This window comes from Camelina sativa, chromosome 11 (assembly GCF_030686135.1).
Source record: "Camelina sativa cultivar CO46 ecotype springtype chromosome 11, ASM3068613v1".
In the NCBI taxonomy this organism is placed as follows: Eukaryota; Viridiplantae; Streptophyta; class Magnoliopsida; order Brassicales; family Brassicaceae; genus Camelina; species Camelina sativa.
The window spans coordinates 5,740,000-5,758,970 of record NC_141890.1 but is presented as its reverse complement, the minus strand read 5'-3'; the positions used below and the strand labels follow the sequence as shown (position 1 = coordinate 5,758,970).

The 18,971-nt window shown below is 33.7% G+C and overlaps 3 protein-coding genes across 8 annotated transcripts; 2 read left to right on the top strand and 1 right to left on the bottom strand.

Moving 5' to 3' along the window:
- The first annotated feature begins 3,091 nt into the window (after nt 1-3,091).
- On the top strand, nt 3,092-5,799 carry LOC104721945 (glutathione hydrolase 3-like). Of its 2 annotated transcripts, XM_010440024.3 has the most exons (5): nt 3,092-3,441; nt 3,629-3,963; nt 4,041-5,063; nt 5,150-5,287; nt 5,375-5,799. In XM_010440024.3, exons 1-5 carry the CDS (start codon nt 3,309-3,311, stop codon nt 5,657-5,659), a joined length of 1,914 nt encoding a protein of 637 aa, XP_010438326.1. In that variant the 5' UTR covers nt 3,092-3,308; the 3' UTR covers nt 5,660-5,799. The 2 variants fall into 2 exon arrangements, with proteins under 2 accessions (XP_010438326.1, XP_087331675.1); XM_087475549.1 differs by lacking the exons at nt 5,150-5,287; nt 5,375-5,799 and having other exon boundaries at nt 3,182-3,441; nt 4,041-5,105.
- Nucleotides 5,800-5,819: 20 nt separating this feature from the next.
- LOC104721944 (ATP-dependent 6-phosphofructokinase 1) lies at nt 5,820-9,352 on the bottom strand. 4 transcript variants are annotated; one of them, XM_010440022.3, is made up of 14 exons: nt 9,033-9,352; nt 8,569-8,825; nt 8,310-8,356; nt 8,163-8,202; nt 8,016-8,078; nt 7,797-7,934; nt 7,553-7,711; nt 7,407-7,460; nt 7,273-7,341; nt 7,063-7,192; nt 6,704-6,972; nt 6,569-6,611; nt 6,336-6,490; nt 5,820-6,211 (listed from the first exon to the last, which is right to left on the bottom strand). In XM_010440022.3, the coding sequence occupies exons 2-14, from the start codon at nt 8,671-8,673 to the stop codon at nt 6,065-6,067; spliced, it is 1,419 nt and encodes a 472-aa protein (XP_010438324.1). In that variant the 5' UTR covers nt 8,674-8,825; nt 9,033-9,352; the 3' UTR covers nt 5,820-6,064. The 4 variants fall into 4 exon arrangements, with proteins under 4 accessions (XP_010438324.1, XP_010438325.1, XP_087331676.1 ...); XM_010440023.3 differs by having other exon boundaries at nt 8,569-8,845; nt 9,033-9,328; XM_087475550.1 differs by having other exon boundaries at nt 8,569-8,700; nt 9,033-9,298.
- A 3,394-nt stretch (nt 9,353-12,746) lies between these two features.
- On the top strand, nt 12,747-18,578 carry LOC104721943 (NAC domain-containing protein 75-like). Of its 2 annotated transcripts, none has more exons than XM_010440020.3 (6): nt 12,747-13,548; nt 13,873-14,050; nt 14,421-15,061; nt 15,540-15,848; nt 16,679-16,810; nt 17,918-18,578. In XM_010440020.3, the coding sequence occupies exons 1-6, from the start codon at nt 13,423-13,425 to the stop codon at nt 18,017-18,019; spliced, it is 1,488 nt and encodes a 495-aa protein (XP_010438322.1). In that variant the 5' UTR covers nt 12,747-13,422; the 3' UTR covers nt 18,020-18,578. The 2 variants fall into 2 exon arrangements, with proteins under 2 accessions (XP_010438322.1, XP_010438321.1); XM_010440019.3 differs by having other exon boundaries at nt 13,870-14,050.
- The last annotated feature ends 393 nt before the right edge of the window (nt 18,579-18,971 follow it).

Sequence of the window (18,971 nt, the reverse complement as noted above, 5' to 3'; positions counted from 1 at the left end):
CCTTTGACGGTAAAAAACAGTCTAGTACCAAATTTTACTTTCCACGTCGCGACAAAAAGAAAAAAAAAATTGTAAAAAGAATTACTAATAAATATGAATATGTTCACGAAATTCGTACGGAAACGTATACGTGGCCGAGTCTTTATGGAGCTTTGACCACCAAGACGTGTCCTTTCTCAGTGACATCACCACTCGTTACCATGTGGCAAGTGGCAACATCGACGTGACTCTCCAACAATGGTGCATTACACCATTACCAGAAACAAAAACCATAGTTAATTAATTCCGTTCAATCGGTTTACTACTAATATCAAAATGTTTTTAGACCGGTAACAAAATTTATTTGATTTGTTTCAAATTCTTTTCGTATCGTTAGATTTTTTTGTTTAAATGATGTATTGAAACAAAAATTATTTACTTTTGATAAGAGTGTGAAGTGTTTAATTTTATAATCTTTGTGATTGTTTTTAATAAAAAAAAATCTTAATTTGTATAATTTATTAATAGTACATTTCAAATTTGCTATTCAAATAATTAATTCTAAGGATCTGAATAGTAACTGCGGTCAGGGTGGACAAATCTGTCTACGGACTAGACCGTTTTGTTTTAAATGTGGATAATAAACCGTTGCGATTCAACTATATTTGGAAGGAAAAACGGTTCGCAGTTAGACCGTTGCGATTTTGTTTCTGTTTTATGTAGATCGCATCACTACAGACTATGCATAATGAAAGGTAAATAAAAAGTGATCTAATCGGAAGATGTCAACAACCATTCACACACACCCATAAGAAGAATAGAGCACTCGATTATAGATGGGAGCCAAATCACGTCCCTTCCTTCCATTTCACTTCAACTGATACCCCGAGTCTGAATTGGAAATGACCCTATCATAAATCCATTATCACGTCACTCTTTACTAATGAGTGAAGATGTAAATTAAATATTCATGGATATAATTGTTTTTGCTGGTACTATTAGTGAATGACATTTACAAGAAAACTTTTCAAATCATTTTTTTTTCTTTTTCTTTTCCTCTATTCTTCTCGTCTTTTGATAACAACTAGTCGAAGACGAATATTTTGGAAACCTTGTAATGTTTCGACATAAACTGGACGGTGAATAAGCACTTTTAAAAGTTTTGTCGTTCAAAATATGATTTGACAAAGTGAATTAGTGGGTTTTGGATATGTGTACCATCATGGAAAAGAACAGGAAAAAAGAAAATGTATCACATATACTAATAATAATATATAATACTAAACAAATCAATATCTGATCAGGAAAACGTAATGAATGGACGTAGACAACATAATTGGCACGGCAGAGTCGCAGAGTGGGTAAAAAACACAAGAACCTAAAAGAGTAAAGAACTGTTAGAGATTTTGAACTTTAATACTATTATTCAACCATTGACAAGTTCATTAAGTTCTTAATTGATTTGATTCTCAATTTCCCACTGTTTATGGGTTTCTTGCTCTAATGACATTACCTTCTTTTTCTTTTTGCCACAAACTAACTGATGTTACTTTTTTTTTGTTTGTTCTTGATCATTTACAATTTACATCCAGCTAAAATACCAACTTTTATTAATTATTCTCATATGAGGGGTCTCTCTGATTGAGTTAGATACAGACTCTGAATTCACAACACCTCACATGAATAACATTGGTCAAATGACGTGATAATGATTAGGAATCTAAAGGACATGACGCGGTGGATAATTTACGCCTTAGGCCCAATTATAACTCACTTTAAAACAAACGAGTAGAATCTTATGTTTTCGGTCCATTTAGAGCCTAGTAAGGTTGTGTGTGTTATACCGATTATTTGATATGGTTTTGTGATTTTCTGAATTATTAAAAAAAAACTTGTTAATCACTTCACATCTTTTATTAGTAAAAAATACTAGCAATTATAAAATGCACGAAAAGTTGTTAAAGTTGTAATATTCTTTTTATTTAAATACAAATATGAATTGTAGTATTAATTGTTGAAGCGGTGTTTAACTGGTTGAATCATAATTTTTCTTTTAACAAAAATTTTAACTGGATAGAGCCAAAGGAACTCATTTATATTTTTATAAACACGCAAAAGTGTTGGAAGAGCCAACAAACATTGATATAATTAGGGGTGACGCTTTTCACGAGACCTCAGCAAAGATGTGAATGGTCAAAAGTTATACATTTTTCTTCCTTATCTTTTTGTGTACGTAAGCAAACTCACTATCTCGTCAGAACCCTCAAGCTTTTTGTTTGGACTTATATGTATGTATGTGTATGTATGCATGAATCTAAAAAAATGCCAAGAAAGAGATTTCACAACATTAGGTATTGAAGAGAGCGCTGAGATTTAAATCATTCATTCCGGCTGTGTGTGATTCGAGAGTTCTTCCTTCACTTATGTCTTGAATTTATAGAGTCCTCTAATTAAAAAGGCTGCGCAGAACAAATAATTTTCAACAGTTTTTTTGGTACTTCAAATAACAACACATAGTTTGGTTTCAAGGTGTTCTATATGTGAGGACTGGAAAGTGTACAATGCAGTTCGCATTAGTGGACTAATCTTAGAAACAAATCTTAGGGATTCTTTGAATTTTTTTATTTGAGCAGACACTGAAGAAAAAGTCTTTTTTTTTTTTTCCGCAGTTCTTCTTTTAAAAGTAGTCTTTAACAAATTAACTTGTAATACAATTGGAATAACAAATAAGTGAATTGATATATCGAAATAACTATTTTAGAAGAAGATAACTTACAAACTTTGAAAACTTATCATTATATATATATTTTTTAAAAATCTGTCAACTAAAATCTAATTTATTCCGAAAATCTAGTGAGCTGTTTGTTAATATATACTACAAAATTGGAGAAAAGTCATTCATAAACAAAAACCATTATACCAACAGACTTATTTTTCTTTATCTGTTGTATCTATTTAAATTTAATTTGTTTTTTGTTTTTGCTAATTTGGAAACAGAATAATAATATAAATAAATCTTTTTTGCGTTTCTTTCCTTTTTTATATGTATGATTGAGAATGAATCTGGACAAAATAATGATGTAACGAGTATACCACCAAGGCAACAGACTTTGAGTAGTTGTTGTCGCGTGTAATTCCAAAAATGTTAATTTTCATATTAAATTAATCAGACTTCCAATCACAAACTTAGAAAATAAAGACCACCACCAACTTGTGTAATCCTACTCTCTCTTTATTTTTTTTTGTTCTATATAATCCAGAACCAACGTAAAAAATTCAACCTCTTTAACATTCTGTTTCTATCGAAAGAGAAGAGATAGAGATCGAAGATGAGTCAAGAAACCATTGCCGATCCTCTTCTGAGTATCCACGACCATGAAACAGCTGTCGGAGAGAAGAAGAAACAGAGTAGAGTTCTAAAGGTTGCTCTTTTACTGGTTCTGATTCTTGTCGGAGTTTCAGGTTTGTGTTTCTGTCCTTCAAAAAATTACTTCCAATACTCGAGGAACAAGTATATACTATGATCTGATACGACCCTACGAATTTATTGATGTCAAAAGTTGCTTTTTTTTTTTTTTTACTAGACTAAGTGATTTGACTTTTTCCGGTAATGACTCTGATTGTTGTTATGTGTTTTGAACATTCATAGGTTTTAGCTTTAGTGACAACGTTAAGATTTTGTTGCCAAGACAAGTAATTGATGATGGTCATAGTGTTAGTCATGGAACCGTTAGTGACGTGGTTGAATCGGAGAATGGCATTGTGGCTGCTGACGACGGTCGGTGCTCTGAGATAGGTGCCTCTGTTCTTAGAAGAGGTGGCCACGCGGTTGACGCAGCCGTGGCTACTAGTTTATGTGTGGGTGTTGTAAATCCAATGTCTAGTGGAATTGGTGGTGGAGCTTTCTTGATCGTTAGCTCGCAGGAAGATTCCAAAGGTGAGGCTTTTGACATGAGAGAAACTGCTCCTTTAGCTGCTTCTAAGGTAAAACCTTTTTACACAAACACTTCTTGATTTAGTTTTATTAGTAGATAATGCGTGTAGCTTGTGAATTGGTTCAGGATATGTATAAGAATGATGCCACTGCGAAGTCCGTTGGCGCTTTGTCGATGGGAGTTCCAGGAGAGATAGCGGGACTTTACGAGGCTTGGAAACGGTATGGTCGTCTCCCGTGGAAACCGCTTTTCGAGCCGGCGATTGAGTTGGCCAGAGGCGGTTTCGTGGTGCATCCATATCTCGGACGGGCTATAGCAAGCCACGCTTCCAAGATACTTAAAGATCCGGGTTTGCGGAGTGTCTTCTCAAGAAACGGACAGGTTTTGAAACCTGGTGAGACTTGCTATAACCCGGAACTAGCTCGGAGTCTTGAGACTATTTCCGAGCAAGGACCGGGAGCGTTCTACAACGGGACAGTAGGTGAGAAGCTTGTTAACGATGTGAAAAACGCTGGAGGGATCATAACGATGGATGATCTAAGAAGTTACAAAGTCAGAGTTACGGATGCAATGTCTGTGGATGTTATGGGTTACACGGTTCATGGAATGCCGCCTCCTTCGAGCGGTACAGTCGGTTTTGCGATGGTTATGAATATCTTGGATAGTTACTCGAACCTTTACACTGCTTCGGGAAAAGATCTTGAGCTGCACCGTTTGATAGAAGCAATGAAACATATGTTTGCAGCTCGTATGGATCTTGGAGACCCTGAGTTCGTTAACATTACAAACGGTATGAACCAAATGCTCTCGAAGACTCACGCTGAAGAAATACGAAAGAAGATTTTTGACAACACGACATTCCCACCCGAGTACTATTTGAACCGGTGGAGCCAACTGAGGGACCAGGGGACGAGTCATTTCTGCATTGTGGATGCAGAAAGAAACACAGTGTCGATGACCACAACTGTGAATTACGCTTTTGGTGCCAAGGTTTTATCACCTGCCACTGGTATTGTGCTAAACAACGAGATGGATGATTTCTCGGCACCTTCGGAGATCACTCCCGACGAGCTTCCTCCAGCTCCTACAAATTTCATTGAACCAAACAAGAGACCGTTATCTTCCATGACACCTCTTGTAGTCACTAAGGTTTATCATCTATATTTGTCTATTTTGTCATATAACGCATAGTGATTATTACTAGGAGATGTAACTGCAATTGTTTTTCATGGCAGGATGGTGAGTTGGTGGCAGCGCTTGGAGGAGCTGGCGGAATGAATATAATAGCGGGGGTGCTTCAAGTGTTCCTTAATTGCTTTGTGTTGAATATGAAACCCTTACAAGCAGTAGAGAGTGCAAGAGTTTACCATAGGGTAATGCAAATTTCAAAACCATATGATTGTTACTTATTAACATTCAAAATGAAAATACTCATTGCTTTTTGGTTGTTGTTGTTGCAGTTGATACCAAATGTTGTTCAATATGAGAACTTCACGGCGATCAATGGCGATTACATAGGGCTTACAGAAGATACCAAGATGTTTTTAGCAGAGAGAGGACATGAATTCGAGGCTGTCTCAGGTAGAGCTATTGTTCAACTCATTGTTCAGACTTTCAAGGAAGACAAAGAAGAAGATATGTTTATTGACATTGGAAGGAAAATTGGAAAACATAAGAAACCATTAAAGGGCTTACTCACTGCAGTTAGTGATCCTCGAAAAGATGGGAAACCAGCTGCAGCTTGATTCAATTGTAAATCAGTCATTATGTTTGCTAATTGTGATGATTTCCTCATTTTCCATCATGTAAAGTTGATTAAATATGTATGAACTTCGAAACAAGATTTGTTGGGATATAAAAAGAACCAAAGATGTACTTGAGATGACATGACAAGACAAGACATAGTGATCATAAGAGTATAGATAGATTGATTACAGATCGTAAATTACAGTTTAGGTGAAGCCTAAAATCAAACCAAGAGTTATTACATTATTATTCTCACAAGGAGTTTTATATCTCTCTTCTCTTTGCTTGAAGACTATTATAAAACATCTTGAAAAGCTTCTATTCAATAAAGAAACCTTACTTCCCCAAACAAAGATCTCCTCTCAAGTCAAAACACAAATAAATGTTTCTGCAGAAAGTACTGTTTACCATTTCATGGTGCCTTGTTCACCAACCAACTGGTTCGACTCAATATCGTCGTGCTTCATGAAACTTGGCTGATTCGTTGAAGACAAAAGCCTCGCCCACATTCTGTCAGTGATTACCACCTTGTTCTGTTTCTCAGTGATCCTCTGCACGATATGCAAACCATGTCATAACCTCGATAAATGTAAGAGATGCTGAGGTTGATTCACAATGGGTATTTCAGCATACAACAGGATTAAAAATCAAAACTTTTGATTCTTTGAGACTCACATAGAAGGGAATGTAAGTATGTCTGCCATTGACAAGTCCAACGGTGAAGCCATTGTAACCAGCCATCACTCCGTGAACCGCACTTTGAGCTAATAGCGTGCAGCAAACATTGTCTGAAGCATTGCTCGGAACAGCCCTAATCATGTAGGTTGGATCTGAAAGGAAAACATAACTTTATCTATCATTTTTCCGAATACACTCACAAAAGAAGAACTCATAAGGTATCTATATACCTATGTATTTGAGGTTAAGAGTCATCTTCTTGGCAAAATGATCCTGCATAAGAAGAGATATAAGTAAGAAAATCAATTTCTTGATATTTTCTCAAGAAAAATCCTCTGTTTGTACGAGAAAATCCATATGTTAACCTTGATCCGTTGAGAGATCCATAAGCCAACGTCTTGTAGAAGTTTGTTTCCAGAGGCATCTTTGAGAGTTTTTGACTCTTCTATGCTTTCAGCCAACAAATCTTGTCCCGCACCTTCTGCAATTACAATCACCATGTGACCACTCTCCTTTAGCCGTTTAGCAATAAATTCAAAAAGCCCGCCTGGGCCTTCAAGAAAAAATGGAGACTCCGGGATCAAGCAACAGTCCACATCTCGGCTTGCTAGAGTTGCATACATTGCAATGAATCCTGCACAAAGCCTTACAAAATATGTAAACATCTCTTCGCTGCTCAACTTAACTTGAGTGAAAACTACCCTAGTAAAGGGAAACTGCTTACCGCTGTACCGTCCCATTAACTTCACAAGACCAATACCGTTCTCAAAACTTGTAGCTTCGACATGGGCAGCATTGATAGCACGTTGAGCCTCTTCTACAGCTGTGTCAAACCCGAATGATCTATCGATAATCTGTATTAAGAAAGAGTAAACAGTCACTGTATTATACTACCATAAGAATATTTCAAACCATAGGGGGAAAAATATGTTACAGGAATATCATTGTCAATTGTTTTGGGGATTCCTGCAACCGCAACTTTAAGCTTGCGTCTCCTAATTTCCTGCAGAGAGAGTCATTAGAAAATACATCAACCAAATGTATTTGATCAGAAGAAGTTTTGCTTACCTCGAATATAGCAGCTGCTCCTTTCTGTGATCCATCTCCACCGATTATATAAACCTGGTAAAATTCCAAAATAGACAAAGCATTTTGCATCATTCTCAATGTAATTATTCTGCAGAGTCATTGTTTGAATTAAGTAAAGAACAAACCTGGTTAATCCCACGATCTTGAATACTATCTACAATCTTAGTAGTGTCGTGACCGCCTCTTGAAGTCCCAAGGATGGTTCCTCCGCTTCTATGGATATCATTCACTGTATTTGTATCCAAATGGATTGTGTTTCTCGCGTAAAATCCCCTGTAACCTCCCTGTAAAGCCACAACTGATCTCAGTCAAGACTTATACATCGAGTAAGAGCAATGCTGTAATAATAAGTAGACCGATGGGACTTACATCAATTCCAAGGATTCTCTTGACACCATACATGTAAGATAATCCACAAACTATCTCTCTGATCACAGTATTAAGCCCTGGACACAGACCGCCACAAGTAACAATACAAGCAAGCACATCATCCGACTCAAAGTAAACCTGCGTTAAACAAAAACATCCCATCAACGCTCACCTACTTAAGCATACGCTCTTGAGGTATAAAATAGACAGAAATAATACCCTTTGACGTGGTCCAGCACGGCGGAAATGTGTTCCCCTAGGACTATTAGGATGAACAACTATCTGCAAAAGGGCGAACCCCAAATCTTCAATTACAAGATATATAATATAGTCCTAATGGCTAAAGGAGAGAGTGCTTATACTTACTTTTTGAGGAACCGTGTCATCCTCATCCACAAAATACTGCCTGAAAACACATTGGATTTGAATCAGTCAACAAGCTGATGATTCAATCACAACAAGTAAACCAAGTCAAGTTCCCTGAGGTAAAAGCACAAACAAACGGTAACTTACTTAACAACTGAGTAAGCAGCGTTGTCTTGTAACGGATTTGGATATGTCTGAAGCATCCATCAATAACATAAACACAAAGAACCAAACAGAGAAGAAGAAATCATTACAACTTGGGGGCTAACAAAAGAAACTGTCAAAGCTATTTAAAAAAGGTAACTTTAAAAAGCATAATCATGTAAAAAAAAAGTTTCAGACTTTTTCTGTTTTCCCGCTTTCGCATTATCAAAAACTAAAAAAAAGGCAGAGAGGAGAAACGTACAGGGCAATCAGGGAAGTCATCGGTGAAATGAGGAACGTCTTCAAGAATATAACCGGCGGAACCAGTAACGATCTTCCGGTCAGAGTTTGAGACAGAAGATGACATAACCAACCTTGTCGGAGACTCAATTCTCTGATGATTATTCGAAAGCGAAGCAATCAGACGAAGACCCGAATCAAAGCTCAATGAACGATATTTCCTACTGATTCTAGGGATTAATTGATGATGATCGGTTTCAGAAGCCGTACTCCTCCCACCTGAAGATGATGATCGGAATCTAAAATAATCCATACAGTGATGAAAGATCCGAGATAATGTTATTATTATCATCACCCATTTCTTTCTTTTTTTTTTGTATAGAAGAAAACCCAAAAATGGAACTCAGTGTTTGACTTCAAATTTTTTTTTTTTTCAGAAAAATAAAAATGCGAACTTTAGAAAGGAAATAAGAAAAAAGTATTCACCTTTGAAGAAATTGAAACAAGAACTGTGGAGGAGGAGGAGGAGGAGGAGGAAGCAGATCAGGGCATCACGGGGTTTGTGGTGAATGTTTTGGATGAAGAAGAAGATAGTGTGTGAACGAACAAGTGGCTATGTGTTTGTGGTTTTTTTTTTTTTTTTTTTTTTGCTTTAAAGAAGAGAAGAAGATTCAAGACAAAAGGATCATTTAAAGAAGAGAGTAGGTTTCTTGATTTCTTCTCTACTACTATTACTTTGGGGGAGTGAAATTGACCAATTCAATAATTGAAGGGTTTTATTTAATTTCTGTTGAAAGATTTGGAGTAATTATTAATAAAGAGACTGATTTTGATTTTGATATTTTTTATTGGAGTCGGTGTTTTTGTGGCTGTTGGGTTAGGTTTCTTCTTTTATAGAAAATTTTAAGGTAAGGGCATGTACAATGCTAGCCTTTTCCGGCATGTTTCTCATTTGACATAAACTCTGTAGTGTAACAATCATATTTTGTCAAAGTTTCATTTCGTTTTAGAGAGTGTAGTGCTTTTTATAAGTTTAGTTTAATTTATGTATAAAAAAATGTTTGATTTTATACAAAATAAGATGTTGAATTTTGTGGCTGTAGCCTGTTTGAGTTAGTTTAATTTTTTGAGCAAGACTTGTGTAAAGAATTTGGTGGATGAGACAAATTCATTTTCGAATACATTTGTTGGGCTTGATTTCCCTAGTTCTTTTTTTTTTTTTTTTTTTTTTTTTTTGTTCAAAAGATTTCCCTAGTTCTTAATACATTATTTTCATAATTATGTAAGATACTGTTGAGTATATGGGTTAAGGAAAAGAACTAGTAAGTCCGGCCCACGCAAGACAGAACTTCACATCTTATTTAAATTGGCCACATACATTAGACATTAGTAAGCTCAATAGCCCATTTTTCTGAACTAATTGAACAACCATAATTTGCCAACATATCCTATGATCTTCCATGTGTATACTGTAAGACACTTATTAACACTTGAATACAAATTTATTTGAAGTTATTTCTGGAAGAATATCTTCAATCATCATGCAAATGTTTTATGTTTTTTTTTGGTTTCAAATTTATTAGTATCTGTTATGCATTTGTAACCTTTTTACAACCAGCTAAGATAAATAAATTACCTAATATTGTTTTGTGTCTCATTTCTTCATTTAACTACCAAAACTGTCAATATTGAAGATCATTCAGAATGTTGTCATAAGAAATGGGATAAAACTAAGCTCACATTCTATATGTTCTAAAGATTTCTAATAACAATAGAGTTATATATATAAAACATAGGAGAAAATTATATATGGCAAAAGATATAATAATAGCCAGACAAAGAGGCAATCATAAGCATCTATATGTTTTATTCAAAACATGTCTTTGGCCCCTCCATGATTTCATTCTTTGACTCTCTTAATTTTTTGAATTTTCTTTTAAATAATAAATAATGTAGTTATGATGTGTGTATATATATATATAGAGCATATACAAAAGAGATTATATATATATGTATGTAGGAAATTGTTTGCCTCCTTTTGGTTTGGTGGTGTTCTACCGTTGGGATTGAGGTAGGAACTTCTTGTGACATAAAAAACGCTAACATACCGTTCAACCAATAATATCAATATTTTCTCATCCCGGGTACGATCAAGAATATAAGGATTTACTTTTGAATAGTTACGTGACTTACGTTTTAAGTTCTAACGGCTCTTGAATTTGAATAGGAAAAAAAAATTTGAATAGGAAAATAATAATAGTATCAAGAGATATGTACTGATTTTTTCAAATCGCAAAAATTACTATGAATAGTTTAATTCTCAAGTTACGTTACATGAAATCATATATATTTTTGGCAGTTTATTTTGTGATTTTAGAGCCATGAATAATAATATAAAATGGTTGATGAAGAGAGTTCCAAGATCTAAACAGTCCAATCCAATCGAAAGATATCAATTTCAAGAATGGACCCATAGTTTGTGGGGCTACGTTAATCTTAATTCATACATCATATATTAAGAGCCGTATAAGCTCATTACACCTGACACTTTCTAAATTAAACCGATTATAATCAAAATTTTAAATTGCAGCGTGACCGGAAATCAAGAAAGCAAAGAGTGTTAAGTTTATACGTCATAATTTTTGTTTCGTTTATATATATAAAAAATCAATTTGTCAAAAAAAAAAATTAATAAAACAAAAATATTCTCTTACGATTAAAATTAAGTATTTTTCTTACATTTAACCTAGACGTTTAAGTGTTTCAATACAATTTTCTTCTATTTCTTTTGTTAGTTATAACAACCTAATTTTTTATTTCCCCAAAACCCACACTAATATGATTATACGGTAGAAGTTTATAATCATTATACGGTATTAGAAGTTCATAATCATTATTATGAATAGAATGCGTACAATATGTTTTAGCAAATACTACAAATTTAATTTATGGGCGTAATATTTTCAGGATTATTAGTTTTTTTTTTTTTGAACAACCATTCAGGATTATTAGTTAATTAAACTTTTTTACGGGAAAAAGGAAACGATTGTCTGATTTGAAACACATGTAAAAAGTACTATATAGTTGCCATGATTTCATAATTCATGCTGATGTAAACGGATCTCCAAGGAGACAATATTATAATAAAAAAAAAACAAATTCATAATTAAGAAATATTTGCTTTTCTATTCTATACGAGACATATGATTTTTTTTTACATAACTAAATAATACGGAAGATATATTATAAATTACAAAAATATGAGATGGTGTGGTCCATATGATGGGTACACTGCTCAAATTGCCTTACTTATCAAGCAACCTCTTAATTCCTTTTTTTTTTCTTTCAGAAAATTAAAATAAAATAATAACAACGAGGAAAAAAATTGAATAACAAAAGAATAATGATCACTTCTTCCAGCTCGATGCCCATGTGATCTCTCTTCCTCTTCTCGTCTTTTTTTCCGTCTCACTTCTTCTTTTTTACTTTTTGTTGTTGTTTATTCTCTTCTGTTCTAATTGTAACCTTCTACAGATTCAAAATTACTAGATTAATTCATAAAATAGAAGTTACTAGAGGTTGTGATGGCGACTAACGTTTATCTTAGAAAGACTTTAAAATCTTTATCAAAAGTATGAAGTATATATATTTTTAATGTATCATATGTAGACCATAAAGGATTAATATCGGACTTTTTCTCAATACAAAATCGATGTAGTTTTTTTTTTCAAACGACGTCACATAATCCATGTTCATTTTTTTTAGGTTTCTAAGTTAATATACTTATACTATATAGTATGTACATATACACATATAATACCGTTAATATGTTACTCTAAAATTCATCATCCAAAAGAATACATATTTGATAAAGTTGATGGTAATGAAATTCTAATGTATTTCTTTTGCCAGCATGAAACTGACGGTAAAGATAAATGGTTAACTTTTTGAATTTTTTTGTAGGAAATCTTTATCTAGCATACAAACTGAATATATAAATTTGCAATGAATGAGCAGTAAAAAGAAAAGGATAGCTAGACTGTAACTTAAAATTTTGAAGCATATACATGTCCATATACCATGTATATATAAATATAATTTTTTTGAATATACAAAAGTGCTAAAATTTAAGAAATGTTTTGAATATGGAAAAGTGTAGAAGTTGTAGATAAATGTAAACAAACCGCTTCAGAGACTCATAGCGGCTTCTTAAACCAGCAAAGGCAAAATAAAAAGGTGGGTCAGTGAATGGGTTTCAGAGCCACCTTTTCCTTTTTCTCTCGCTTACTTCTTCAGTTAAAGTTTGAGATAGACACATATTTATTTATACACACATACATACATATTAAAATATTTAATACTATACTTTTAATAAAAGTTCTATCGAATGTTTACATTAATTTATAATCTTTCACATCCCAAACTCTCACACTTTCTCTCCTTCTCCTTCGTCGTTTATTATCTCTCTCGCTTTCTCTCTCTCTATCTCCTCTCTTTAATTCCTAATTTGCAGTACTGTCTGAGATCTTATTCCGCTCGACCAAGTTTGTTCCTTTTAGCATAATTTGGGGGGTTTTTTCCCCATCAAATTCTTACTTTGTCTTCTTCTTGTGTCGGTTAGGTTTTCAAGAAAAACCCTCTTTTGTCTTGTCTTCTCAAAATCAGTAGCTTCTCTTCTCTATAATAATAGAGGGTTTATTTTTAAATCTTCTCTCTCTCTCTCTCTCTAGCCTCTCTCTTGTTTCTCTCCCTCTCTCTCTCTCTCTCTACATATACTTCAACTCTTGGATATGATCGGAAGAGTTTTGTTATTATCTCTACATCTACACACATAGGAATAAGAGAACATAATCAAAGAAGTAAATTAGAGATCGAGATGAACAAGAGTAATCCTGCTGGTTCGGTGACTGGTTCGGATATAATTGACGCAAAGATCGAAGAACATCAACTTTGTGGATCCAAGAAGTGTCCTAGCTGCGGTCACAAGCTCGAAGGCAAACCTGTAAGTAATATTCTTTTTTTTTTCTTCTTTTCTTTTCCCATCAACTTAAAAAAAAATATATATTTCTACCGTCTTTTTCTCAGTTTAGGTCACTTGCAAATGTTTTTTTTTAATAAAGAAAATAGAAAAAAGAGGAAAAGAACCAATGAAGAACATCAAGAATGATGCTCTCTGTTTTATTCTATCGCTTACAGGAATTCGAAATCCAAAATTTAAAGCGTGTCTATATACGAGTCTTTATATTTATTGTTGTATATACTTATATTCTCTTGTTCTTTATCTTTACATTATTTTTTTTTGCTTTCATTTTTTTCTTTTTAGCAGGATTGGGTTGGTTTACCAGCAGGAGTGAAATTTGACCCAACGGATCAAGAACTGATTGAACATTTAGAAGCGAAAGTCTTAGCTAAAGACTTTAAATCTCACCCTCTCATTGACGAATTCATCCCAACCATTGAAGGCGAAGACGGCATTTGCTACACTCATCCTGAGAAGCTTCCCGGTACATATATGCATATATTTTACATTCACCATATATCTTCGTTGTAATGACTATAGAAATATATATAACATTAAGTCACACCAACGTTTGGTTTTTATTTTATTTATTCTGGTCACACATACACTATATACCTACCTTTTTCCAACCTATAATTCTATATATATACATTCTTCATGCATTCCCTCTATAATCACATACATGCATGTCTTTTCTTATAATATATGATTGTTTGATATGACTATCAAAGAAGAATTGGGTCAAACCAATGCCCAACTCTTTTGTTCATTTGGGTCATACCAAAGTTTGAATCTTTTTATTTTGGGTAATACAAGAAACATATAAATTAACAATAATTTTTTTTTCTTGGTAGGAGTGACTAGAGATGGTTTAAGCAGACACTTCTTTCATAGACCATCAAAGGCGTACACTACGGGAACAAGAAAGCGAAGAAAGATTCAAACGGAATGTGACAATAATCTGCAAGGAAGTAGTAGTTCGGGTGAGACGAGGTGGCATAAGACCGGTAAGACAAGACCAGTCATGGTAAACGGTAAGCAAAAAGGTTGCAAAAAGATTTTGGTTTTGTACACCAATTTTGGTAAGAACCGAAAACCGGAGAAAACCAATTGGGTAATGCATCAATACCATTTGGGGACACATGAGGAAGAGAAAGAAGGAGAGCTAGTTGTGTCTAAGATCTTTTATCAGACTCAGCCTAGACAATGCAACTGGTCGTCTTCGACATCTAGCTTGAACGCTATAGGCGGCGGAGGCGGTGAAGCTACTAGCGGCGGAGAGTATCATATGAGGAGAGATAGTGGGACTACTAGTGGTGGGAGTTGTTCTTCTTCTAGAGAGATTATGAATGTTAATCCTCGGAATCAATCAGATGAAGTAGGCGGCATTGGTGGTGGCGTTATGGCTGTAGCTGCTGCCGCAGTTGCGGCTGGGCTTCCGAGTTATGCAATGGATCAACTCAGCTTTGTTCCGTTTATGAAGAGCTTTGATGAGGTATGCACCCATTTTTTTTTTGTTTTAATTATGATTTCTCGTTCAGTGAAATAACTAATTTAGTATGCATACTCGACTGGTACTAAGACTTTAAAGAAAACATCAAATGCTTAGGGTTCTTATTTGCCTGCTTTGCAAGTAAAAAGTGCTCATTTTGGTTGTATATATATTTTTTTGGTTTAAATATTATATGGTTACCAAAGAAGTTTTTTGACGAAAAAAAAAGGGAAAAACCAAAGAAATTTTATGAAAAAAAAAATATTTACCCGACGTGATAATAATGAACGGTTGGTGCTAATCAACTTTTGACTAACAATATGACCCAAAGTTTCACCCAACGTGATAACTCTAGAAAACAATGTCTAAACCGCAACGGTTCCAAAAAAGATTATGGAATAATCAAAGTAATTATATTTTTAATTAATAATATATGTATAAATAATTAAATATATATTAATTAAAATTTATAATTTTTCAGGTGGCGAGGAGGGAAATTCCTCAGACCGGGCAAGCTACATGTGAGGGTGTTATGGCAGAACAACATCGCCATCGTCATCATCGTCACCAGGCATCAGCATCAACATCACATCATATGGCTAATGACCATCACCATCATCATCAACAACACCAACAACAACGGCACCATGCATTCAACATAAGCCAGCCTACACATCCAATATCAACCATTATATCTCCATCGACTTCGCTTCACCATGCCTCCATTAATATCCTTGACGATAATCCTTATCATGTTCATCGAATCCTGCTTCCCAATGAAAATTACCAGGTAAAATAGCTAATCTTCTTCTTTTCTTTTAACATTGTGCTTCTACCAAAAAACTTATAATGTTTACTATTAATAGTATTTAATTATCTAGGAGTAGGTACCAGTTTCATGTCATGAAACCAAGTTAGCTGAAATATCACAATGATTTATATATAACAATCAAAAGAAAATTACGTTAAATTAGTATTGATTAAGTTGTGAGTCATGCAACTATCAAACTTATATAAGCTTTCAAAACATAAACATAGTATGTTCGTCAAAAGAAAAAAGAAAAAAAACATAAACATAGTAAACTTATGTGATTTTGTAAGGTAATTAATAAGAGTTACTATTACCTAATTATGTGGAGGTTTTTTTTTCTCTTCTTCCACACACAGGCACACATATATGTCGGTATCTAATTATGTAGTAGAAATTGTATTTCTTGCACATGTTAGGTTTAGAAGATATTTGCATGCATGTGACTTAACAATGATGGGACTACATAAGCATGCAAATTGGGTTGTACCAGTATTGATTATGACAAATAAAGTATACATAAGATATTGGTGAAGAAAATAAAATAAAAATAGAGTTACAATGCTTAATAAATAATTATGCATGCTTATTTAATTAGTCTGTTAAGATGTGTCTAAACCACCCATTATCCAAAGCGAACAAAAGCTAAGTCACTTTTTAGTGTCAGCCAAACTAAGAACAAGTAGGAAACCAATGTGGTCTTTGGTGATGGAGAGACAAGATGAGTATATGTTTTAAGATAATTTTCTTTGGGAATTTAATAATAATATATTTTCGTCTGAAATTACTTTTGTCTTTATTGACTGAACAAGACACAACAGCAACAACGTCAAGAAGGAGAAGAAGAACATAATGATGGGAAGATGGGAGGAAGGTCAGCTTCTGGATTGGAGGAACTCATAATGGGCTGCACTTCTTCTACCACTCATCATGATGTAAAAGATGTAAGTTATTAATCCCTTTCTTGACTCTTAATTTCATGAGGGAAAACCTCTTTTTTTTACCATCATGAGTTTTAAGAAAAAATATATATGAGACATATAATCATTATCACCTAAATAAAATGTCATGCATTGAATAAGATGTTGCTTTGTACCACGTAGATTCTGAAATATCGTATGGGAGTCATCATATACAAGTGAGACAGACCAAAATCGATGATACAAATAAAAAGTTTTAAGATAATAATATTTTTATATGGAGATTGTAACTAGTTGAAGATGACAAATGTATGTTATATTTGAATAAAAGTGAAGAATATTTTTAAGACAAAACTTTTCCTTTTTAAATTTATATATTTTCTTTTTCAGTTTTGCATGAGAATGATACTTAGGACTACACATATTCCTTCTGCGTTTATTCTTTACTTAATTGGAAAGAGTTAAAACACAGTTAAGTAAACAAAACCAGAAAAGATAAAGAAAGAGAGATGTGTTTGCTTTATACCTATAAAATTACTCTCTTAAAAAACAATAGAAAATTTACCAGATTCTTTTCTTTTTCTTTTTTAAATCATTTTAAACTAATTTAAAATGCAATGATGGTGGATATCAACTTCTGCTTATATGTAATATAATGTGTGTATATATATATGTAAATAGTATAAAGTCTTTTTTCATGCGTAGTACCTCGCGAGACAAGTTCGGTAAGAGACATTAATAGATTTCATTGTGTTTCGTGGGGGACAGCATGTCTGCGTTCCTTTCTTTTTTTAATCTATCTAAAATTTGATGGAAGGTTCTTATTATTTTGTCCTATAATTTTTTTTTTAATTGTAAGTTTATACATATACGCCCCATTTGTGGAGTGCTAACAGGATTTTGTTGTGTAGATAAGGTTTTTTTTCCCGGGTCTAATGTCGGTTCATGTTATTTCGGATCAGGAAAGACTATCACAGGCTAGTACTGTGTATGTGAAAGTCAGTCCGGTTTGGATTTGTTAAGTTAGTTTCTAACCAAACCGAATGTGATAGACTACTTAGGCCAGTTCGATGTCCTCACACTTTTGTATATGTGTGTGTGTGTATTGAGAAGCTATTTGGATTGGTGCAGGGGTCATCATCATTGGGGAACCAACAAGAAGCAGAATGGTTGAAGTACTCCACGTTTTGGTCAGCCCCTGACTCTTCTGACAACCAAGATCATCATGGGTAATTGTGCCATTTTCCAATTTGATGATCGTGTCGACCAACATCACAAAAAGATTCTACCATCAAACCTAGCTATATATCATGATGGTCATAATCATCATCATCATGAAATCTCCATGGAAGGGGTGGTATATAGATCGATCTTGGACCAATCAAGTTATATATGCATGATTTTGAAATGGTGGAGGGTTTTTTAAGCAGCACCAAAAATCAAGCGTCTTTTTGTGATATATTTAAGAGGATTTTGATATTAAAAGGAAAAAAGGAAAAAAAAAAAGAAGAAGCCAAAGTAAAAAAAAAAAAAGCATGAGAGAAAAAGCTGTTATATTCTAAAGAGACTAAGAAGAAAAGAAGCAAGGTAAATTGCATGAAAGTCATCAACAGTACTATATAAAATTAGATATAAGTATGTTTATTTTTTAAACTCATTTCTTTTGTTATTTTAATTTCTTTATATGTCTTTTCTTTGTTTTGTTAAGTAGGATGAACTGTATAATTAATTGGTTTTTTGTTTAATATATGTATGTTGGTAAATAATACCAGTATTATTTGCTTGTTACTACTTTCCCTATACTTTATCATGAATAGTTCTTTCTCCTTTTGGCAATCCGATGCACTGAGACCCAAGTGTCACTTGAAATTTGATACTAGATATTTATAGATTTACGAAAGGTCGGTTTGATTGTGTATGGAATCATCTAAACTTAGTCTCAAAATTATATGTTTAAAGAGTATATATTATGTCTGACCTTTTAACTCAATACTACCATACATTTGGGTCATGGCATATCTATATAGTTTAGTATCATAAACCTTCAGATTTAATTTGATCTGTAGATTAGTGGCTATCTGGCTATATATACATAGTCGACTTTTATAGGATAATTTTAAGGTTTAATAATGTTAATTAATATAAGTTATTGTAAAGTCCGTGGAATGATAATGTTAATAAATAT